This window comes from Elgaria multicarinata, chromosome 18, assembly GCF_023053635.1.
Source record: "Elgaria multicarinata webbii isolate HBS135686 ecotype San Diego chromosome 18, rElgMul1.1.pri, whole genome shotgun sequence".
Taxonomy (NCBI): Eukaryota; Metazoa; Chordata; class Lepidosauria; order Squamata; family Anguidae; genus Elgaria; species Elgaria multicarinata.
The window spans coordinates 19,285,425-19,310,285 of record NC_086188.1 but is presented as its reverse complement, the minus strand read 5'-3'; the positions used below and the strand labels follow the sequence as shown (position 1 = coordinate 19,310,285).

The 24,861-nt window shown below is 50.5% G+C and overlaps 2 protein-coding genes across 2 annotated transcripts in view; both read left to right on the top strand.

Moving 5' to 3' along the window:
- Window positions 1-24,861, top strand: part of SF3A1 (splicing factor 3a subunit 1) — a 418,137-nt gene that overhangs the window by 349,961 nt on the left and 43,315 nt on the right. The gene's annotated exons all lie outside the window — the stretch shown is intronic.
- On the top strand, window positions 7,279-22,564 carry RNF215 (ring finger protein 215). Its single transcript, XM_063143689.1, has 10 exons — window positions 7,279-7,625; window positions 10,242-10,370; window positions 11,974-12,045; window positions 12,440-12,525; window positions 13,935-13,989; window positions 16,663-16,767; window positions 18,411-18,527; window positions 18,645-18,782; window positions 20,545-20,647; window positions 22,384-22,564. The coding sequence occupies exons 1-10, from the start codon at window positions 7,281-7,283 to the stop codon at window positions 22,404-22,406; spliced, it is 1,173 nt and encodes a 390-aa protein (XP_062999759.1). The 5' UTR covers window positions 7,279-7,280; the 3' UTR covers window positions 22,407-22,564.

Genomic DNA, 24,861 nt, shown 5'->3' with positions numbered 1-24,861 from the left:
AATACCTGTTTCATTTTACAACTAGATGGCACTGAGGTTATAATGTGATTCCAGAATTTCACCAGAAAGAATTGCACTTTGAAGTCTTCTTATTGGGTCCCCCCGGTCATTCCGAAAGCAAGATTAAGCTCAAAAAGTGCAGGAGTCACCCTGGAGGTTGACAACATCAAGTAACAGACCTGCAAACTTCCATGAGTGACCAATCATAAAAGCCTCATGTAATTAAGCACTATGTTATAAAGTCAGACTATGGGCCCATTTCCCCCAGTAATGTGTAATCATAGAATACTATTGGAAGGGGCCTACAAGGACATCGAGTCCAACCTCCTCTGACCTGCAGCAGCTGTTCTCCAGAGATTTTCCCTACCAGAGATACTTTTAGCTGGAGAAACTGGAGTTGAACCTAAGCTGAAGAAACCTGTATGGCTTTTGGCCTAATGCCATGCCTTCCCAGAGTGATTGGTCCCTGCCTTTTCCTATACATTTAATTTCTGGTCAGCTGGGTTTTGTCTGTGCAACAGAGCATCATCTGGGTGCATTTTATAGATTCTGGTCCTTGCTCTGTTTTCTTGATGCTTCCTGCTCCTCTCTCCATACCTGCCTTTCTAATCCAGAAAGTTTACAGCAGGGATGGACAGCAAGTAGATCTCCAGATGTTTCGGACATCCTCAACAATCTTTAGCTATGTTGGCAGGGGTGTCTGGGAGTTGCAGTTCAAAACATCTGGAGAGCTACCTTCTGCCTACTCCTGGCTTCAGCAGCCTTCCCCAACCTGGGCCCCTCCAAATGTGTGGGACCGTACCGCCTATAATTCCCAGCCAGCATCACCACTGGCCATGTTGGGCAGGAATTATGGGAGTTACAGGCCGTAGCTAGACCTAAGGTTTATCTCAGGATCATCCCAGGTTTGTCCCTGCCTGAATGCTGGATGCCCTGTGTGGCACTTAGATGAACAGGTTTGACCCCAGGACAATCCTGGGATAAACCTTAGGTCTAGCTATGGCCACAGTCTCACACACCTGGAGGGAAACAGGTTGGGGAAAGCTGGGCTAGAGATTTTGCCAGCTGAGCTAATCTGCTTTCATTCCTACTATAACTCTGCTGAGCATACAGTACAGCTCTTGATCTGATGGTACACGCCCAAGATCAACCTTGGATTTAATCCATTCCAATCCCCTGCTAATCCCTCAAATGACCTGCCACTACCTGTCACACTGATGCTTCCTTACATCTAAAAGATGGTGTGAAAGGTCACAAACAGTTGAATAAACATGGCAGGAGAGAAAGGGATGACTTGGCTGACCGTCTGACATTCTCCTCTTTGGCCACTGCACCACGAGCCATGATGGAAACCAAGGAATTTCTCCTGAAATTTGAAGCAACTTCTGAATATCCACATGCAAATATATTATAGTTTTAATCAAATTCGAATGCTACACGTTTCCTAGTAGCTCCTCGGAACATCCAAGCTTCATAGTCATCATGACTGTGCCTAATAGTCAGGGTGGTGCTACGGAACCTCCATGTTCAGTTGCAGTCTATTGCAAATACTAATTGTCAGGAAGTAATAGCGACACACTATTTCAGTGTAACTCCTTGAGTGTTTATGTGGGTTGCTTCCTTCTCGATTCATGGTGATCCCATCTGTCTAGTCTTTCCCTCCCTCCTTCTCTTTCACATACACACAGAGTATATTATTAGAGATATTATATTTATTTAAAACATTTATATCCCGCCCTATATCATTAAGATCTCAGGGCGGCGTACAGATAAAAGCATACAGTATAAAACAGTAAATATACACAGCTAAAAACAAATTAAACCATGAACCAAGTTAAAACAATATATAATTTAAAAGCAGTAAAACAATCAAAACAGTTAAAACAAAGTGCCATCCTAGTGAATTTAACCATTAAAGGCTTTATTAAAAAGCCATGTTTTCACTTGGCACCAGAATAAAGTCAGCATTGGCGCCAGTCGGGCCTCCAAGGGGAGGGCATTCCACAGTCGGGGTGCCACCACAGGGAAGGCCCTCTCCCATGTCCCACCATAGCGTATGTGTTGTGCTGGTGGGATGCGGAGAAGGGCTCCTCCAACAGATCTCACGTCTCGGGCAGGCATACATAAGGAGAGGCGCTCCCTCAAGTATCGCGGTCCCAAGCCGTTTAGGGCTTTAAACGTCATTACCAGCACCTTGAATTCCGACCGGAAGCGTATAGGCAGCCAGTGCAATTCCTTTAAGACCGGTGTTATATGGTCTCTGTAAGATGTACCCGCCAGCAGTCTGGCTGCTGCATTTTGCACTAGCTGCAACTTCCGAGTCGTTTTCAAGGGCAGCCCCATGTAGAGTGCATTGCAGTAGTCTAATCAGGAAGTTACCAGTGCATGCACTACTATGGCTAGGTTGTCCCTGTCCTGGAAAGGCTGTAGCTGGCGGATCAGCCGAAGCTGACCCCAAGTACTCCATGCCACAGAGTCTACCTGGGCCTCCAGTGACAAAGATGGATCTAGGAGTACTCCCAAGCTACGTACCTGCTCCTTCAGAGGGAGTGCCACATCATCCAGAACAGGTCGCTTACCCAATTCCCAGACTCGGGAACCACCAATCCACAGAGCTTCCGTCTTACCAGGATTCAGCTTCAGTTTATTGGCCCTCATCTGATGGCACCCAACCCCAAAACCCCTAATGACCTCACCCAAGGGCTTCATATAGATGTTGAACAGCATGGGGGATAGAATAGAACCCTGTGGCAACCAACAGCTTAATTGCCACAGGGTGGAACAGGAATCCCCCAATACTACTCTCTGGGATTGGTCCTGTAAGTAGGAGCAGAACCACTGTAACAAAGTGCCTCCTACTCCCATCTTGCAGAGCCGGTCCAGTAAGATACCATGATCGATGGTATCAAAAGCCGCTGAGAGATCCAGGAAGATCAACAGGGTAGCACTCCCCCTGTCTTTCACCCAGAGTAGGTCGTCAGTCAGAGCCACCAAGGCTGTTTCAGTGCCGTGCCCTGGCCTGGACCCAGACTGAAATGGGTCCAGATAATCTGTTTCTTCCAAGAACGTCTGAAGTTGCCCGAATTATTATTATTATTATTATTATTATTATTATTATTATTATTATTTATTTATTTATATAGCACCATCAATGTACATGGTGCTGTACAGAGTAAAACAGTAAATAGCAAGACCCTGCCGCATAGGCTTACAATCTAATAAAATCATAGTAAAACAATAAGGAGGGGAAGAGAATGCAAACAGGCACAGGGTAGGGTAAGCAGGCACAGGGTAGGGTAAAACTAACAGTAGAAAGTAACAGTAGAAGTCTGCACAACATCAAGTTTTAAAAGCTTTAGGAAAAAGAAAAGTTTTTAGTTGAGCTTTAAAAGCTGCGGTTGAACTTGTAGTTCTCAAATGTTCTGGAAGAGCGTTCCAGGCGTAAGGGGCAGCAGAAGAAAATGGACGAAGCCGAGCAAGGGAAGTAGAGGCCCTTGGGCAGGCGAGAAACATGGCATCAGAGGAGCGAAGAGCACGAGCGGGGCAATAGTGTGAGATGAGAGAGGAGAGATAGGAAGGAGCTAGACCGTGAAAAGCTTTGAAGGTTAACAGGAGAAGTTTATATTGGATTCTGAAGTGAATTGGAAGCCAATGAAGAGATTTCAGAAGCGGAGTAACATGGTCGGAGCGGCGAGCCAAGAAGATGATCTTTGCGGCAGAGTGGTGAACAGAAACCAACGGACTGATGTGAGAAGAAGGAAGGCCAGAGAGAAGAAGGTTGCAGTAGTCCAACCGTGAAATAACCAGTGCATGAACAAGCGTCTTGGCAGAAGAGACAGACAAAAATGATCGAATCCTGGCAATATTATACAGGAAAAATCGACAAGATTTAGCTACTGCTTCAATATGAGGAGTAAAGGAGAGCGAGGAGTCGAAGATAAAGCCAAGGCTACGAGCTTCCTTGACCGGAGTAAGCGTAACATCATTGACAGTAAGAGAGAATGAGAGATGAGGAGAAGGTTTAGGAGGAAAAACAAGCAATTCAGTCTTTGCCATGTTAAGTTTCAAGTGACGATGAAGCAGCCAAGCTGAGATATCTGAAAGACATGCCAAGATACGATCGTGAACATCAGGAGAAAGTTCCGGAGATGACAGATATAGTTGTGTATCATCGGCATACAGATGATATTGGAGGCCATGAGATTGAATAAGCTTGCCCAAGAGCAACATGTATAAGGAAAACAACAACGGGCCAAGCACCGAGCCTTGTGGAACCCCTACTGAAAGGGGAAAGGAGGAAGACAAGCTGCCATTAGCCGACACGCTGAAAGAGCGACCTGCTAGATAGGAGGCAAACCAGTTATAGACAGAGCCACAAAATCCAAGGTCATGAAGGGAATCTAAGAGAAGATCACGATCAACCGTGTCAAAGGCTGCAGTTAGATCAAGGAGAATAAGAACGGAATAATGGCCTTTAGACTTGGCAGTAAGGAGATCATTGGTGATCTTAGTAAGGGCTGTTTCGGTGGAATGCAGAGGACGGAATCCAGATTGAAATGGATCCAAAGCAGAGTTACTAGAAAGAAAGTCAAGACAGCGAGAGTAGACCGCCCGCTCCAGGATCTTTGAAACAAAGGGCAACAAAGAGACAGGTCGGTAGTTAGACAGAGATAGCCTATCAAGAGTAGGTTTCTTGAGAATGGGAGAGACTGTAGCATGTTTAAAAGCAGAAGGGAATGAACCAGATTGGCAGATTCAAATCAATACAGCATGAAGGTTGTGCTAGTTGGGAAAACCGATGGGTTGTTTTGGGCGCAGTGGATGGGAGAAAGAGGCATTGAACACGAACCTGTTACAGTGAGTGTCAACGTTCACACATGGACAGTGATGACCAGAGACATATTTTGTAAATGATCAAAAGCTCAGAGCAACATTTATTATCTGAATAGGAAATTATGGGGTGATAGTAGAGGAAAGGAAGACAGCCTGCAAAACTATATCCAATTTTAGGTTGCATCACTGTCTAAATCACAGGAAGTTCCACTTTAATCTGTGCTGGCAAGACTTCACCTTGAATCCGTGCCCAGTTCTGGACATCACACTTTAAGAGGGATTCAGACAAAATGGAAAAACTTTAGGGAAGGGCAACAAAGATGATCAGCAGATTAGAAACTAAGGTCGCAATTCTATGGTTGTTTAGACAGAAAAAGTCCTTCAACTCCCAGCATCCCCCAGCGAGCCTGCTGGGAGTTGTAGGACTTTTTCTGTCTAAGAGCGTCATCAGATGAGTGTTTTATCACATGATCGTTACTGGCCACTCACAGGTTTTTGCAGGTGCTTTTGACAATGCCGCCCACCTCCTGCAAGTCTCCCGTTCCTTCTGGTCTTCTTTCCTTGACAAAATAAGATCCCAGTAACTCTGATATTTTTTTTGGAAGAGAAACATGCCGCCATTTCTTGCTGTAAGCAGGAAAAGCAGCGCAATAAAAACACCCACTGAATGGGCAACATGATCATTGTTTACTTCCTCTTTTTTCTCCACGTGAAGAGGAAGTATTGTGGGACAGAAGCAGGGTTGGGGGGTAGGGAACCGACGGTAGGGAGACGCGATTTCCCCCCATCTGATGACACTTGTCATATACATAAGATCACAGCCCACGTCCTATGAGGAAAGATTGAAGGAACTGGGTACGAAAGAGAAGACTGAGGGGGGAACTTTTCAAGATCCTAAGGGGTTGCCACACAGAAGAGGGCCACAACTGTATTCAGGACAGATAAAAGGAAGGACGTCTTCACGCAGGACACAGTTAATCTATGGGATTTGCTATCGCAAGATGTAGCCATGGTCACCAATTTGGATGGCTTTAAAAGGGGGTTGCAGGAGGCCCTGCTCTCTTTTGCATCTGGTCGCTCCAGCTAAAGAGGGCAGGGCTCCTGCAGCTTTCACTGTTGTGATGAAGAGTGCATTTCACCAGGTGCTGCATGCATACAAATGATGCCTGCTGAAATGCCCTTTTCTATACAACTGTTAATAATGCAAGAGCCAAGTCCTCCTCTTCATATGGTCACCCTATTTATAAAGAAAAGCCGGGAAGAAGAGTTTAAAATGAAAGAAAGAAAGAAAGAAAGAAAGAAAGAAAGAAAGAAAGAAAGCCCGGTTCGATCCAGCGGGACCTAGCAATGCAACCCTGGTCACGTTAGTCCAGAGTAACTTCCATTGTGGCTAATGGCTTTTTCTTTTCTTTTTAAGAACATCAGAAGTGCCCTGATGCTGGATCAGACCAAGGGTCCATCTAGTCCAGCACTCTGTTCACACAGTGGCCCACCAGCCACGGGCCAGGGACCAACAAAGCAGGACATGGTGCCACAGCACCCTCCTGCCCATGTTCCCCAGCAACTGGTGCACCCAGACTCACTGCCTCTGATCCTGGAGGTAGCACATAGCCATGCGGGCTAGTAGCCATGGACTACTAATTCCTCCTCCTGCAGGAATTTATCCAACTCCCTTTTAAAGCCTTCCAAACTGTTGGCCATCACCACATCCCATGGTGGTGAGTTCTTTTTTCTTTTTACTATGGGGTAAATTCGTTTCCTTAGGTAGGGTGACCATATGAAAAGGAGGACCAGGCTCCCGTATCTTTAACAGTTGCATAGAAAAGGGAATTTCAGCAGGTGTCATTTGTATATATGGGGAAATTCCCTCTTCATCACCACAGTTAAAGCTGCAGGAGCCCTGACCTCTTTTGTATTTGGTCACTCTAGGGTAGCTCCTGCAGCTTTAACTGTGGTGATGAAGAGGGAATTTCACCAGGTTCTCCATATATACAAATGACACCTGCTGAAACTCTCTTTATGCAACTGTTAACGATACAGGAGCCCTGTCCGCCTTTTCATAGGGTCACCCTACCTTAGGACACCCCACCACCACCACCACCACCACTACCTCCCTGCTACTGAACTCAGTGGGGTTTACTCCCCCGAGTAAACGTGCCATGGAGGGCGCCGAGGCGGCAAACCCCAACCCGCATAGCAGTAAACTGAGGGATTCAGGAACCCCATTGGACCCTATGGGGGCTTACTCCCGAGTAGGCTCCCTCTGCCGCGCCTCCCGAGCAAGCCCGCGTCGGGGGAGCGGCCTACTCGCGCTCTCGGGAAGGCGGATCATTCCCCCTCCGCCTCCTCCTCGGCGGCGGCGGCGGCGGCGGCGGCCCTGGGGCTGATCCTCCTCCGGGCGAGGCCGGGCGCTGGAGCGGCGGAGGAGGCGGGCCTGCATTGCCATGATGGCGGCCGCCGCTGCTGCCGCCGCCGCCGCCGCTGCTTCGGGCTCGGCCGCCGCGGCCGGGCGGGCGCCGGTGCTGCTCTCCTGCCTGCTGGGCCACTTGGGCGGCCTGCTGGTGACGGTGGCAGCCGGGCAGGCCCAGGTGGAGGTGCTGCTCCTGCCGCCCCCACCGCCCCCACCGCCGCCGCCGCCCGAGGAGCCGCCGCGGCCCGACTGTGAAGGCAGCGGCGGCCGCTACACCTTGCAGGGCGCGCTGCTGGGCAGGCCCGGGCTGGAGAGGGAGCCGCCGCAGCGGCAGGCCCGGGCGGAGGAGGCCGGCGAGGCGATCCGGGGCAGCCTGGTGCTGGTGAGCGGCCCTCCCCGACGACGACCACCCCCGGGGTCAAATGGCGGACCCCGCCCCAGGTCCGCTTAGACACCCCCCCGGGTGTGGGACGCCCCCCAAATATGAAAATGCGACCCCGGAGACCCACCCCGCCCCCGCATGCTCCATCAACCGCATGAAGACCCCCCCCAAGGTCCGTTTGGATGCTCCTTTTCCCAAGGTTGTGGGATCTCGCTTTGCTCCCTCTCCCCCCCCACCCAAATTAAATGGCAACCCTGGAGAGTCTCCCCCGCCCCCCGAAGATCCCCCCTCTAAAGTTTGGTTGAACTCCCCCCTCTTATCCACCCCCAGTCCTCCTCCCCAAAGTGTGGGACCCTGCTTTGCCCCCCCCCCCATCAAATGGCTACCCCGGAGTCTCCCCCCTTCTCAGTCAGAGGTCTTAACCCTCCCCAGGAGATCCCCCCATCAAAGAATGAGCCCCTGCCTCCCCCCTTTATCTAGGGGGCCCATATGGAAAGGAGAACAAGGCTCCTGTATCCTTAACAGTTGTATTTCAGCAGGTGTCCTTGGTATGCATGCAGCACCTAGTGAAATTACCACTTCATCACAACAGTGAAAGCTGCAGGAGCCTTGCCCTCTTTTGTATCTGGTCACGCTACTATAGCTCCTGCAGCTTTCGCTGTTGTGATGAAGAGCTGCTGCATGCTGCTGAAATTCCTCTTTCAATGCAACTAGTGTCCTCTTTTCCATAGGGCCACCCTACTTATCCAGCCCCAATCCTACTCCTCAGAATGTTGTGGACCCCCCTTCCCAGGGTTCCTCCCCCCAGCTCTGTGCCATCATCAATGAACTGATATCCGCCCCCCTCCAGGACTCCAGGAATCCTCTTCCCTAGGAGGCCCCCCTCTTACACTCCATCAATCAGGTGAAGACCCCTTCGAGGTCTGTATGGACACACACACACACACACACACACACACACACACACACCCGTATCCACTCCCAATCTTTCTCTCCGGGGTGTGGGATCCCGCTTTGCCCTCTCCCCTACCAAAAATCAAATGCCTACCAAGGGGTCTCCTCTCCATGTCAATGTGGGGGGGGGGGAGCTTCCCCAAGAAATCTCCTCTTGACCCCCAGAATCAAGTAACAACGGGACATAATAAAGCAAATGACAGCACTTGCCCACTGGGAAACCTCTGGGCAAGTGACTCCTCTCTCAAGGTCTACTTGGATCTGTTCCCCTTATAGAGGGGACCCCTTTTACCTCTCCCACCGAAAATCACACCACTGCCCCTTCCCTGGGGGTCCCCCTCTGTGCCTGCATCAGTCAAAGGATGACCCGTTCTGTTTGGACCCCTGTTATCCAGCCCCAAACCTCCTCCCAGCGGGGCGGGATTCTTCCTTGCTTCCCCTGCGAAAAATCAAATGGCCACTTCCTCCCTCCCCCCCAGGTCTGCCTCCCCTTTCATTCAAAGGGGTCCCACCCCCAGGAAATTCTCATCTTGGTCCTCCATCAATCAACGGCTCGTCTCATCCGAGCTCTATTTGCCCTTACCAGAGTGTGCCTGGGGCTTCTGTGTACCCCCAAACAATGACCCCCCCCACAGGCTGCTGCTGGACCCCCTCTCCACCCCATCTCACTCCCCAAATCAAAGAGCTCTATGAGGGTGTGGGGCACCCCTCTTCCTTTCCCCCAGAAATTAAACAGCTTCTCCTGCCCGCCCCCCGCCTTTCCTTCCTGCAGATCAAATACCTACCTTGTGATGTGAGACACCACATTACTGGTTAGGGTGTTGGATTTGGGACTGGGAAGACCCGGGTTCTAATCCCCACTTTGCCACAAAGCCCACTGGGAGAGCTTGGGCCCGTCACTGACTCTTACCCTAACCTACCTCGCAGGGTTGCTACAAGGATAAAATGGAGACCAGGGTCATGTATGCTGCACGTTGGGCGCCTTGGAGGAAAGGTGGGGTATAAATGCAATTAACTAAGGGTGCAATCCTGTGCATGTTTAGACGGAAAAAAGCCCTAAAACTCCCAGCATTCCCCAGCCAACATGGCCAGCTGGGGAATGCTGGGAGTTGTAGGATGTTTTTGGCTGGCTGGGGAATGCTGGGAGTTGTAGGACTTTGGGGCTTGTTGGGGAATGCTGGGAGTTGTAGGACTTTTTGGCTGGCTGGGGAATGCTGGGAGTTGTAGGACTTTTGGGCTTGTTGGGGAATGCTGGGAGTTGTAAGACTTTTGGGCTGGCTGGGGAATGCTGGGAGATGTAGGACTTTTGGGCTGGCTGGGGAATGCTGGGAGTTGTAGGACTTTTGGGCTGGCTGGGGAATGCTGGGAGATGTAGGACTTTTTTATGTCTAAACATGTATAGGATTGTGCCCTAATAGACATTAAATCATACTTACGAGTAGCTGTACCTTACCTTTTAGCCAAGATTGCCTCCCAAAGCAGCTCAGCAATGATTAGGAGCCGATTGCAAGTTCCCTTCGAAGCCCAGCATAATGTGAGGGCCCGTGTAGCACTTTTTTCTAGGCCTCAGTCAGGCAGCGTGTGTCCGGGTTCCAGGCTCTGGAGCGGGGTGGGTAGAAGAAGCTGTAGGTGGGTGAAGATAAAGATGCCCCCCTCCTCCAGGTGGGGGATACTGACCCCAAGCTGGAAGACGATGACAGTTGGATTGGCGTTGTCCCGGTGGGCGAGGAACAGGCCGAGGTCCAGAAAGGCAGCAAAGAAGAGTCCTTCACTACCGCTGTGGTCAACAAGGTGCGTCGGCCGTCTTTCCTGATCCACACATGCTTATCTTGTCACTCGATGGTTGCAACGTCAAGTAATGACCTGCATGTGTGACGGGACCATCGCGAGATGATATCCCACAAACGGGTCTTGTATCTCCTTGTAGCGCCTCAAACGCAATGCTTTTCGAAACCAGTTTGGTCGTCGCAGGTAGCGTTCCCTTTGTTTCTGATGTCCCGGTTGTGAGTGCCATCGCTTACGCAGCCAAAGGGAGGTGTGGGGAGGCCACAGCAGGCTGGGAGGAACCGCAAGGTTTGCAGAGGCACCAAAAAAATCCAGCCCCAAACAAGCCCAATGAGGACAGGGGGTTGGACTGGATGGCCTTGTAGGCCCCTTCCAACTCTGTGATTCTGTGACCCAGCAACCTCAGTAGCCATGGAATGTAGATTGATTGTTGGGGAAGGAGAATAATAAACTGGGTGGGGGGAATATAATGGAGTATGGTGGAGGAGGACACGGCTGGCAGGAGTGGTGGCAATCTACTGCTGTGCATGCCTGATAAAGGCACGTGATGGCTCCATTTTGCAGGAGAAATGCTTGGCTGCTGGTGTTCTTTCAGAGAACAAGGGATTGGTCATCCTTGGCAAAATTGTGAAGTCGTTTGTGGTTTCTGCTGCTGCTGCCGCTGCAGACTCTTGTCTAGGGCAACCCAGATCCTCTGCTAAGAATGGACAAAATAATCACATAAGCCAGTGGATGACTGAGTCTACAATCCAATGTGCACTCACTTGGGAGTCCTATTGAACTTAGTGTCTCTGACGTCTGTGTTTTATTTATTTATTTATTTATTACTTTTATATACCGCCCCATAGCCAAAGTTCTCTGGGCGGTTTACAAAAGCATAAAAACAACAATATCCATTTAAAACAACTATTCTGGGGTCAGTTAAAACCTCAGCATATGTTGTTAACTGCCTGGGAGAAGAGAAAAGTCTCGACCTGACGCCGAAAAGACAACAACGTTGGCGCCAGGCGAGCCTCGTCGGGGAGATCATTCCAGAATTGGGGGGCCACCACAGAAAAGGCCCTCTCCCTTGTTGCCATCCTCCAAGCTTCTGTGTAAGCATGCTTGGGGTCTGTGTGCGTGTGCGAGCCATGGGGGAAGGCGCAGTAATCCATGCCAGGCTCTAGCGCTTAATGCCGGAAGTTGGGAGGGAGCAGCGGAGGACGGCTGTGGGAAGCCCCGGAAGGAAAACGAAAGGAGCACATTTCTTCCCCCTCTGGAGAAGTTGTGAACATGATGGGTAAAATCCAACATAAGTCCTACTTAAGAGTAGACCCATTGAAATGAATGGGACTGGCTTAGTCATGATATACCCAAGTCCCATTCATTTCAGAGAGCTTCGGCTATTGGGCAGTATAAAAATGTAATAAATAAATAAATAAATTTCAACAGGTCTGCTTTAAGTAGGTTGGATTTTCCCCGATACCACCATCCACCTGAGCCTGATGCAGCCTTCCCCCATCGAGGGACTACAACTCCCATCATACCCAGCCAGCACGGCCATTGTTTGGGCAGCACCGGCTGGGGAAGGTTGCCTAACGCCTTTTCTCTGCGGTTTCTCCCCTTGCAGATGAAGCGGGCCCTGGTCCTGGGCGCCTCTGCCCTGCTCATCCTTGCGCTGAATCAGAACGCGATCCGAGAGGTAAACCCCAGCGCCTTGGCTCTCCTTTGATACATTCCTGGGGGAGACGGCTACAAAAGGCTACTAGCCCTGATGGTTATGTGCTACCCCCAGGATCCGAGGCTGGAAGCCTGTGTGCACCAGCTGCTGGGGAACATGGGTGGGAGAGTGCTGTTGCACCGTGTCCTGCATGTTGGTCCCCGGCTGACGGCTGGTCGGCCACTGTGCGAACAGAGTGCTGGACTAGATGGACCCTTGGTCTGATCCAACAGGGCTCTTCTGTATTATGTTATTGGTCCCTCTGGACTGGGATGAAGGTTTGGGGGAGACGGGAGCTGTTGTGGGCTGGGACAGCCTGAAAGAGTAGCCTTCCTTCAGCCCCACTGACGGACCCCTGCTTTCCTCCCCACTACAGCTGGACGTCTCCCAGGTTCTGTCGAAGCCTGTAATCATTGTTCAGACTTCGGAAAACGTCACCAAGCTTCTCGGAGCGCTGCTGCGGTGAGATTGGCTGGGATTTGGGGGTGAGGGCAGGAGAGCATAAAATCAAATACATAAATTCATATTTCCACCTGTTGTGGCCTGTCCTCCTGCTGCCCCTAATTACCGTGAGATAATTAAAGAGAGTTACCCTTTTATATCCTGTTGTGCTCGTTTAACGGAAGCCATTCGTTCTCCACATTCAGAAAACCACCCAATTTGCGTAAATCGTTAGTTAAAGCTGCACTTAAACAAGACATTTGCAACCCAGGATCATGGCCTTGTCAATCAACACGTTGCATTACCTGCAATTACTTCCCCCCAAAAACAATTCTTCCAAGAACACAGTTACCAAGGAAACCTATTGCATTAGATAATTGCTAATCTGGTTTATTTAATTGAATTTTTTTTTTTAAAAAAAATGGATGCCATATGCAACATGTAAGGAAAAATACAGTGGATCCAAGAACAAGATAACTGCAAATCTGCGATTCTTACCAAAAAACTAGAACAGCCCTGTTGCAAGACATTTCAACTTTCCTGAAGGTAGTCTCAAGGTAGAATCAAGAAAAAAATGCTGTTATGCTTGACAGAGGGGAACATTTCTGGATCTATAGACTCAGAACTCTGAGTCCAAATCTGAAGGATGATTTGTAAGCATTCCTCCTAAGGAACTTTCACTTGCAAGCATCCAACCTGGGGCGCTCCAGATGTGTTGGACTACAACTCCCAGAATGCCCCAGCCAGCTGGCTGGGGCATTCTGGGAGATGCAGTCCAACACATCTGGAGCGCCCCCCCCCCCCCGGTTGAGGAAGGCTGCATTAGAAACTGGTGTTCTTGAGGCTCATTGAGCAGCACATAGCTGAAACGTTTAGCTTCAAAAATAGATTTAAATACTCTGTTAGTCTTTCTGCCTTTCGTGTGTGTGTGTGTGACACATCTTCGAAGTTGGAAGGTTTTAGATTCCTTAGATTTTGCAATTTCTGAGTTTTGGGATTTCTAACCCACCCCATCTCATGGTTAGCAGACTTAACAAGCAAGGCCTGGCCCTTTCAGATTCAGGTTAGTTGCCACAGAAAGGGACATTGGAACTGCCTGAGACCCAGCCTGGCTCTTAGCCCACCCAGCACGGCATTGTCTGCTCTGATTGGAAGGGGCTTTCGGGCTGAGAAGGGTCTCTTCCCATCACCTGCGTCTTCATTATTCTCTTTTTAATTGAAGATGCCAGGAACCTCCTGCGTGCAACGCTTGTGGCCTGCTCCTGAGCTGTTGTCCGGGAGCAAGACACACCTGTCCATTTCATGGTTTTAATCCACTCATGGGGCTGCGGTGGGGGAGGCCCCCTTTCTGTGGGAGCATCTCCATGGGACTCAGGCCCTGCCTCCCTCACTGTCGGATCTAACTGTTCTCCATTTCCTTTTCCTGGCAGAGGTCTCCGGGCTACAGCCAAGGTCACGTATCAAGCAGTTCTGCTGGAGAACGTGGTATGTCGGAGCAGAGGGGAGGAGCAAGGGCTGAATTCAGTGGTGGGCGGGGCTGAAGCCAAAGGGGCGGGGCCAAAATACCAGCTTTAAGTTAAAAGATCTCCCTGCCAACCACAAAGTCTTAAGAGGGGCATTTCAGCCTTTTACAGAGGGGGAACCCTGTGCAAAATCCAGGGGCGAGGTTCAGGCTCAGTGCCTCTTGTTGGTTGTTATAATTGGGGTGTGCAAAACTGCCTTACAGCCACCGTATTATCCACTCTCTCACTCTCGGACGCATGCATGCATTGCCTGGGTTCGCACAACACGCTAAACCACACCCCATGGTTGAGTGTGGGTTGTTGTTGAACCATGGCTTGTTTTTTGAACTGTGAGTTAACGTGTTGTCCGAACCCAGGACGTTTTCCGCAGGGTGGCCTGTTAACCATGCAGTGTGGCTTATTTTCCTTGAACGTGCCACCTTGAGAACCCATGGTTGGTTGTATTTATTTATTTATTTATTTATTTATTTATTTATTTATTACATTTCTATACCGCCCAATAGCCGGAGCTCTCTGGGCGGTTCACAAAAATTAAAGGTTGTTGGGTTGTTCAGGGCGGTTAACAAGCCACGCTGCATGGTTAGCAAGACGCCCTGTGGAAAGTGACCTGGGTTTGTACAATATGCTAACTTACGGTTCAGCAAACAACCCACACCCAAGCACCGAGTGTGGGTTAGTGTGATGTGTGAACACAACCATTCTCTCTCTCGCATGTAGAGCCCTGGGCTACTCCAGGCCTGGTAGGGAGGCTAAACACTGCCTCTGCCCTTGTTCTCAGAAATGGAGGGGTGCGGGTTCACAAGCACCCTTTTCCTCCTGCTCAGCCTGTCTTCCCAGCAGTTGGCAAAGGCCTGGCTTGCCTCCTCAGCCTGCCACTTGCACCCGCCACCAGCCCCATCTTGCAAGAGTTCCCTGGCTTCTTGCAAGATTTCTTGTGGGCGGGCTTGGATCCCCACCACCATGGCAACGGGACTGCAGCGGTATCCCCGTCAATCACTTGTGGCTCTGGAGGACAGCAGGGCTCCTTAAAAGGGCCACGTGTGCCTTCTTGACCCAATGTAGGTGTTTTCTTGCTGCCTGAGATGGAGGGTAAACGAGATGGGGAGGAGGCATCCGGGTCGGCCCCACACAGAAGAGAAGGTGCAAAGCCAGACAACGCCCAATACATTTTTGATGAGGCAATGGGAAGTCCTTTGAATGCAGGAGCTGCCCAGCCAGATCAGATGAAAGGTTCCAGGGTGCCCCTAATGCCCTCTCCTGTAGTAACTGTCTCTGTTAACTTGCTAATCGCCTTGGAGGACCCTCTGCTCCTCCATAAATATGTCTGAACCCCCATGTAAAGCCATCTAAGCCAGTGGCTCTCCATACACCTTGCAGCAGTGAGTGGTGGACCTTAACGATGCGTCATAGGAAGACGTCCTTCCTTTTATCTGTCCTAAATATACTAGCAATCAGATTCCCAAGGTCTACTGCTGGGAGAGAAAAAATGGCTTCTCTCTCTCTCTCCAGGCCATGTGTCATTTTTATAAACCTCTTTTACGTTCTCCAAGGTCTCCCAGCGAGTCGCTGAGCTAGGACCTGAACCCATATCCCAGGGGCGGGGAGCCTCTTTCAGCCTCATTGGGCGGCGTTCCAGTGGTGGGCAGAAAAGACAAAGGGGTGAAGATGAAGACAAAAGAGGGGATGAAAAATTACAAAAAAAAATTGAGCCTGTTGTAGCTTAAAGCTCTTCCTGCCAGTCGCTGAGCCTTAGGGGGGGCATTTCAACCACTCAGAATGTGGGGGGGAAACGGCGCAAAACTTTGGAATCTGGAATCCGTCATACAGTCAGTGGCTGGGGGAAAGGGGGCGGGGCAGGGGCGGAGCCAAATGGGAAAACTCCGGAGCGCCAGAGGCACCCCTCCCTTGTCTGGGGTCTATGAACAATGCAGTATTAGGGTGATCGTATGAAAAGGAGGACAGGGCTCCTGTATCTTTAACAGTTGTATTGAAAGGGAAATCTCAGCAGGTGCCTGCAGCACCTGGTGAAATTCCCTCTTGATCACAACAGTGAAAGCTGCAGGAGCCCTGCCCTCTTTTGTATCTGTTCAAGAGGACAGGGCTCCTGCAGCTTTCACTGTTGTGATCAAGGGAATTTCTCCAGGTGCTGCAGGCGTACAAAGGACACCTGCTGAAATTCCCTTTTCTATACAATCCAGAGGGAGAGGCAGGTAAGAGAGGCATCATCATCATCATATTATTATTATTATTGTTTATACAACTGTTAAAGATACAGGAGCCCAGTCCTCCTTTCCATAGGGTCACCTACGCAGTATTCAGTGGGACCACACTACAAGTGCACGTATGCTGAATGGCTCTGGTGTGTTGGCTGCTTATACATTTTACCTAAGGTGCTTTCAGCCACCAGGGAAGCTGGTAGCCTTTGGCCCCGACCAGATGTCATAGCTGTCGGGTGCTCCAAGAGGTTTCACTGCTCTGTGGCAAGTTCATGAATCGATGTGTGAAACCATCCCTTGATATGGATGGATGTGTGTAAACGGAGATCTGACCTCTTGCTTGTGGATCGTTCTGTTTATCTGTTTCCATTGCCCGGCTTCAGCCTGATTGCTCTTTCTCCGTGTGTTTTCTCTTTAAGGGGGTGACACTGACCCTGTGGTCCACGTGTGGTCTCTCGCGCGGTGGCCTGTATGGAGAGTGGCAGGGCGTCATTTGTACGGGAGAGAATAGCTCGAGAGTCCAGGTTTGTGAGGGCGCCGGGCGTTCTGTCTGAAAAGCCAGTGTGGTGTAGTGGCGAAGGTGTTGGACTGGGAGTCCGGAGATCCGGGTTCTAGTCCCCACTCGGCCAATGAAACCCACTGGGTGTCTCTGGGCCAGTCACAGACTCTCAGCCCAACCCACCTCACAGGGTTGTTGTGAGGATAAAATGGAGAGGAGGGGGATTATGTACACCGCCTTGGGTTCCTTGGAGGAAAAAAGCCGGGCTATAAATGCAATCAATCAATCAATGCTTTGGCCCGTTAGCCGAGTTGGTAGGGGGTTGTGGGCCAGGAGTTCTGGTGGCCTGCGAGGGTCTGACACCCCCTTCACACTTGCAGTACATCTCACAATAATATTGTGCCTACATAACATGGGATGGTTGTTGTGATTAAAATAATCACACCACACTCATTTAGTCTGCTGAGGCATCGCAGGGCCTGTGTGCTTGCCCGGTTTTTAATTTTTGTGAACCGCCCAGAGAGCTTTGGCTATTGGGTGGTATGAAAATGTAATAAATAAATACTGCAAATGCGAATGGGGTTTGAAACCCCTTTCAGCATCCCGCCTTTCCTCAAAAGATCCCCGCGAACTCTTTAACTTTGTGAAGGTGCTAAAATTCTGCTGGAAGTCTCATTTCATCAAACTACGAATTCCAGGGCCCTTCCCTCGGGGAACCAGTTTAAACTGTCGCGTACACGGTGCCCTGTGTTAGCAGCAATGTAAAGTTCCTTTGCAGGCATTTTACGTATTTATTTATTGCATTTTTATTCCGTCCAATAGCCGAAGCTCTCCAGGCGGTTCATACAATTTAAAACCATTCAGAAATATAAAACAAACATTTTCTGCTCTTCGGAGTCAGATTAACACCTCATTGCTCTGCCACCCAGGGAACTGAAGTAACTGAAAAGCCTTGAAGCGTCTAAGACACACTTTTTTTCCCATATAAACATCTCTAAAAATGGGGTGCGTCTTAGAATCGTGGGTGTGTCTTAGGTTTTTTTTTCTGTTGGTGGTACTGAAATTAGTGTGCGTCTTACAATCGATGGCGTCTTACAGTCGAAGAAATAGGTAACTGTAAAGCAATTCGGTAAGCGGCAGTTACTGCAGCCGAAACTCTCCCCACGGCCTGAGTTCGATCCCAGCAGAAGCTGGTTCTCAGGCAGCCGGCTCAGGTCGACTCAGCCTCCCATCCTTCCGAGGTCGGTAAAATGAGTACCCAGCTAGCTGGGGGAAAGGTAACCGCGACTGAGGAAGGCCATGGCAAACCACCCCGCTACAAAGTCTGCCAAGAAAACGTCAGCGGAAGCAGGCGCCCCTCTAGGAGTCCGCAATGACTCAAGTGCTTTGCACGAGAGGTTCCTTTCCTTTCCTTTCCTTTCCTTTGACAGCTCCCCTTTTCAAATGGGAGGGTTGGAGGATTTCACCCTGCCCCCCCCCCCCCCCGGGGCTCACTTCCAGGTGGTCTTCAGCTGTAGTGATGACTAGGATCCATCCGTCAGCCTACCTGAGAAACCATACACCCACGGCTGGCTGGGCGGCTTCCTCATGGCCTAGAAAACGCTCCTGTCTAAACTCTGTTGCGTGTGATGCAACCCACCTCTTATATGCCAGGGCTTCTCCTTGCAGAAGTACCTCCAGCAGCTGTGGAACGCCATCCTGCTCATCGCACTCATCCTGTGCACGGGGGTCATCATGCAGGCGCAACGGCAGTCCCGGCACAGTCGGCCGGACCAAGAATCCGAGGTGGGCCCAATCCCTACCCCCCCCCAACACACACTCTTCTTCCTCGCTCCCCTCTAGCAAAAGGATCTGCTTCGGTCGCAGGGTAGGGAAGCTAATCCTGGACTTTCCCCCTTGCAGCCGGATCTCAAACAACACATCGCGCAGAGGCTGTCGACATTGAAAACCCGCCGTTACCACCCCGGCAAGCCGCCCCGGAGTTGGGCTCACGAGATCGACAGCTGCGCCGTCTGCTTGGACCGGTTTCACAAGAATCAGGTAGGATTTGCCGCAGCGGCAGTGGGTGCGTGTGTCTCACACAGAGGGGTGGGATCGATATTGGGCCATGTCTGCTTTGCGTTAGTAGAGACCTGTAAACTGTATCGATGGGGCGATCCAGTTAGACCTGGCGTGTTCACGTGTGCTCACTCACACATACACACGCACGCACGGTGGGCGTGCCTTAATAGTAGGGCTGCAGCTTTTAGTGCGGGGCGGTGCAACCTGCAGCCCCCAAGGGCTTTCCTTTGCCCCCCTCCCCCATGGGTGCCCCTGGCCCCTGCCAAATGCCCCCCTCCCCACTGCCAATTTCTTTGCTGCCTGTAATCCACACTCTTTCCCCAGACATCCTCATAGCAATCGCTCTTTTCCCACCGCCAGTAGCAGCAAAGAGCATCTGTACCCCGAACGCTGGTGTGTGGTCTGTGTGCAGCCCCCGAGCCAGCATTCCATGTGGCCCTCCGGGCTGAAAAGATTGTGCACTCCTGCTTTAATGAACTAATTAATTAAGGGTGCAATCCTGTGCATATTTAAACAGAAAAAAGTCCTACAGTTCCCAACGCGCTCCAGGCTGGGAGTTATAGAACTTTTTTCTACCTAAATATGCATAGGATTGCGCCTTAGAAGTTGTTTATCGACTAAATTAATGCTCCCAATGAATCAGGTAGCAGAGTAACCCTCCTCCCATTTTAATACATGCATTTATAAAAGCTGCAGGTGGTAAGGGCCAGTTCAAAAGAGGCATTCTCCCCTTTCCCTCTCGCAAAAGCGGGATTGCCTCTTCCACAGTGGAAGAGGCATTCTTCATAGGGCAGAATATACCAACAAAGAAAAGCACGCTGCTTGCTTCAGACGGCTGTTTTGACCCCTGGGCAAATTTGATAGGGTGGAATGTAGGACGAGGTACGGCTCGGGGCCTTAGGTCCGTTTTGCTCAGGATTATCTACTCTGCCTGTCAGGGGCTCTCCAAGGTCTCAGACAGGGAAACATCTGGGCAAGTTTAGCCTGGAGAAGAGAAGACTGAAGGGAGACATGATAGCACTCTTCAAGGACTTAAACAGTTGTCACACAGAGGAGGGCCAGGATCTCTTCTCGATCCTCCCAGAGTGCAGGACACGGAATAACAGGCTCAAGTTAAAGGAAGCCAGATTCCAGCTGGACATCAGGAAAAACTTCCTGACTGTTAGAGCAGTACAACAATGGAACCAGTTACCTAGGGAGGTTGTGGGCTCTCCCACCCTAGAGACCTTCAAGAGGCAGCTGGACAGCCATCTGTCAGGGATGCTTTAGGGTGGATCCCTGCATTGAGCAGGGGGTTGGACTTGATGGCCTTAGAGGCCCCTTCCAGCTCAACTATTCCATGATTTCAAGTTCTCTCCCATCACCTGATCCTTTTAGTGGAAGGAGATGCAAAGGTTTGAATCTGGAGCTTTCTGAGCTGTGGCCCTTCCCCAAAATTATTCAGCGCATGCCATGATTCGGTGGAGGTTTCTCAGTTGGGCAACAGCCCTACATAATATGCACTGTGCTCCCCATGGAACCACAAGTAAGAAGTTGTGTAAGAGTTTGTCCCCCCCCACTCCCACCAAAGTCTATGGAGCTGTTTGGAGCAGGGAGGGGATGCGGAGGCCCTGCCCCCTAGAAAGGGGGTCAGACCAGGCGACAGCCCGATTCCTGGCCCTGCGGTGAGCCGACAGGCCGCCTGCCAGGCCCTGCGCCGGCTCGCCTCTCCATGCTGATCGAGTCTGTCTCCACCCAACAGTGTCTCCGAGTGCTGCCGTGCCTGCACGAATTTCACCGGGACTGCGTGGACCCGTGGCTGCTGCTCCAGCAGACCTGCCCCCTCTGCAAACACAACATTCTAGGTAAGTTCCTCATCCACCAAACTCCTTCCTGCTGCTGCTGTGAAGGGTCACCCTGTTTTTCGGGGGGGCCAGCTCTGCGTTGGCAGAATATTATTTATTTATTTAAAACATTTGTATCCCGCCCTATATCACTAGGATCTCAGGTCGGTGTACAGATGAAATCATACAATATCAAACAATAAATATACACAGCTAAAAACAAATTAAACCATGAATCAAGTTAAAACCAGTATATAATTTAAAAGCAGTAAAAACAATTAAAACAGTTAAAACCATGTGCAAGCCAGGTGAATGTAACCATCAAAGGCTTTGTTAAAAAGCCATGTTTTTACTTGGTGCCGGAATAAAGTCAGCGTTGGCGCCAGTCGGGCCTCCAAGGGGAGGGCATTCCACAGTCAGGGTGCCACCACAGGGAAGGCCCTCTCCCATGTCCCACCATAGCGTATGTGTTGTGCTGATGGGATGCGGAGAAGGGCTCCTCCAACAGATCTCACGTCTCGGGCAGGCATATATAAGGAGAGGCGCTCCCTCAGGTATCGAGGTCCCAAGCCGTTTAGAGCTTTAAACGTAGAGAGCCCCCCCTCCCCTCTTCCTAGTTTTTCTTTTCGCAGCGGGGCCGCAAAAGCTTCGCGGGCAGCAGGAGAACATTCCAGCCTCAAGTCCGCCTGGAAGTCGAGCCTTCTAAGGCCGGAGATGTGGGGGGCTGGGAACGGCACTCTGTGTATGCTTGAAGGCACTCTTGCTCACTTTCACACATTGCATCCCAAATGGCTTTCGAAGTTTGGGTCTAGCCACAAACATGAACGCCCTTTTATGTTGGTCCGTTTAGGTTCTCTGCAAGTTCAGGACGCCAAGAGCAGCCCCCCCCCCTCCAACCCTGGTGTCCTCCAGACATTTGGGACTAGAACTTCCTGCGTTCCTAACCCTTAGCTATGCTGGCTGGGGCTGATGGGATTTGATGTCCAGAGAGCCCCAGGTTGGGCAGGCTGAGGAGCGTCCGATGTCTATACCATCCGCCCCAGTTGCTACCGAACCGGAATGTCATTTTGCCAGGACAGGAGGGCGGAAGGCCCGCACTGTTTTCCACGTTCAATATTTTTGATGTCATTTTTCTTTTAAAAAGAATGTTTCTTTTTCCTGGCACTGCAGTTCACCGACACTCCTCCCTTACGTTTTATTTTATTTATTTATTTTAGTACTTTTATCCCGCCCTTTAGCCAAAAAGGCGCTCAAGGCGGCTTACAAAAACATTTCTTAAGACAGTCCCTGCCCACAGGCTTACAATCTACAAAAAACATGACACGAAAGGAAAGGGGATTGGGAGGGAGGAGGAAAAAAGCAGCAGCAAATTCAGGCATTTGATTCTTACTTTGGCTTTCTTCTCCTTTGAAATGCTGCTCCCCCTTGGAAGGGCAGGGCGCTGCATTCCTTCAGAAGCCCTTCTCTCTTTAAAGATTTTTTTTTTTAAAGCGGCAAACACGTTCATCCCCCAGCAAAAGGGAACTCTGCACACTCTCAGAGGCACTCGCCCTTAGATCTGAATCTCCCCATACTTCCATGAGCTGGCCAGGCCAGCCGCTCATCTCTTCCCCCCGCCAGGGATCCAGGCTGCCCGGGCCTCTTTGTAATCCTCCCGTAGCACCATCACCACACAGGAGAAGCAGTTCCATTGGCCCAAGAGCCTGCCCCCCATCTTTCTAGTAAAATGCCCCCTCCCCTTCCGCTTTCGCCTCCAGGAACCTGTTGTCAAGACAGCTAGCGAGACGGCGGGCTGTCCTTGAGGATGGATGGAGAGCGGGCCACGGAGAACCTGCTTCCCTGGCGTCTTTCGTGACCTCGGTGGCTGCTTGGTGCAGAAGGGGAGTGACATACTTGGGCCCTTTGGGCTCCCTCTAGATGGGAAATGTGTGTGTGTGTGTGTGTGTGTAAAACAACGTGTTTCCTCTGTTCTTGGGCCTGCTCGTGCGTCTCCACACTGGACCGAATCCATCATTACCCTTTTGGCATGTCTACCAGACCATCCAGGCAGTGTGAGTTTAGGCTGGGGGGGAGGCTCACCCGCCCGCTGATCTGGCTGCAATGGGGCTGGCCTCGGATCCCCTCCTTGCGAGGGGAAAGGGGGCCAGGGGTGGCTGCTGTTGCTGCTTGTACCTTCACAACAGTCACTTATTTTGACATCTTGAACAGGGGAGTTCTCGGGGGGGGGGTTTCACTTGCTAGCAAGGGGTGGGTGGGTGGGAGGGATTCAGGATGCTTGCTTATTTATACTAACTTATTAGAGAGAAGGGCTGAACAGGACTGCAGGGGCTGAGCGATGGCTGTGAAGGGGCCATGGCCCTAAAAGCCACCTGTACTAATAAAAATAAATAAAAGTAAAGCAAAGAGAAATGTGTGTGGGTGTTTCCTCATTGTTCTGCTCTTTCCCTGTCTAGAATGCTAAATTGCCTCCTTGTTAGATCAATGTTCTTTTCACCCAAGGACGAGATCCAAACAGCCCTTAAGCACGACTCCACCATTCCAGCGACAGATCTAACATCCCCCTCCAACCCTCCCCCCCCAAGGACTGGCAGAGCCTCAGGCGGGGCTGCTGCTGCTGAACTGGGAGAGGCAGCAGGAATCCAAACGGCACAGAGGAGGTTCGCAGGCACTGAATGGAGTCCTGCGCTACGGCTTCTCCTGCAAATCGAGGCTTTTTAACCTTGGAAGCCTCAGCGACCCGGCTCACCACCTCTCCCTGGGGCAGGGATTGGGAATGTCACGCCTTCTTCGGATCCTAAACTGGCCCTTTGGGCCGCCGGACAAAGCCCTTCGTCCTGAAGGATTGTTTGGTGATTTCCCAGTTTTCGCCGTTTAAAAAGGTTGAAAGGCCTTCCTTAAGGGCTTTGTTAGTGATTCTAAGAGCTTTAAGCTAAAATAGCTCGTGATTTTGGTTCCTTTGGCCTGGTTCACTACTGGAACCTGATCAGGGAGCTTCTTCAAAATTGAATCCATCCCGCCGGGCTGAAAGAGTTTCCTTACGCTTGCCCTACCGGAAGTCCCAGCCACCCATACTTCAGTTAAATTCATTAGAGTCCCTGCTCCAGATTACCAGTTTCCTTGCAAAACATGCCAGCTAGCATAAACCAAACCCCAACAGCTGAAATGTTGCCACCCCTGAAATATTTATTTCTATATTCTTTAAGCCTTAAAGAATTACCCACCTCAGAGGACCCTGCTCCCATCTCTCTGCATGAGTTCCGGCCCTGAGTGCCTCCTGCCAGGGATGCCAGCCCAGGTCAGTGACTCACACATAGACTCAACGTGCAGCTCCCTCGGTGGACAGACTGTCCTGCCACAGCCTTGTAGCAGGTGTGATTGGATGAACCAGTAGACCCCAGCAGAGGCTGACTGGAAGAAAACTTGGCCAGATCAGGGTTTCCTACAGAGCCACAGCACGATCCCTCCTCTGAAGAGCTACTTTGAGAGCTTTTGATAAGATCAACCAATCACAGCACACTCACAGTCCTATACAGGAATTACTGATGTAGGGTCTTCACAGTGGTGGCTCCAGTTCTCGGGAATCCCTGGACAACGGAGACTCAGCCCTGCTTGGTTTTAAGAAGCAGGCAATGGCAGTTCTGTTTAGAAAACCATCTCAGCTCAAGTTATCTCAGGTTTATTGATCAATGTTCAAAAGTTTCTTTTCACACTATGTGTTGTTTTCATTTACATATAAAATTTCAATTATTACAAGCCACCCTTCTTTCACAAAGCAGGGCATATAACATCCTGAAATACAGACGTCTCCCAGGCGATGCATCCGGTAAGAGCTAGAAACTTGGCTTTTAACAAATATTGAAGCTGAGATTTTCTGAACGCTCCACTCCAAGGGGTTTCTGACTTTATCACCCAAGACGAGAAGTATTGAATTCTCCACAGGGTCAATGAATAATACAATGACCAGCAGCACAGCCTATGGCTTCGTCACTCTTCTCCCTTTGGAAGGTGTGGAAGTAAAAAAGGACCTAAGAAAAAAAGAGAGAGCCCTGGACCCTATCAAGCCCTGGGGCACGTCTACACCATGCCTATATCCCGGGGTCATCCCTGTGCGTCCAAATGACACGCAGGGGATCCCAGGGGGCAACCTGGAACGACCAGGGATTTTCCCCAGGATATCTGGGACCGTGGAAAACTTGATTTTTCCGGGATCTTGGGACCATCCTGAGGAATGTGGG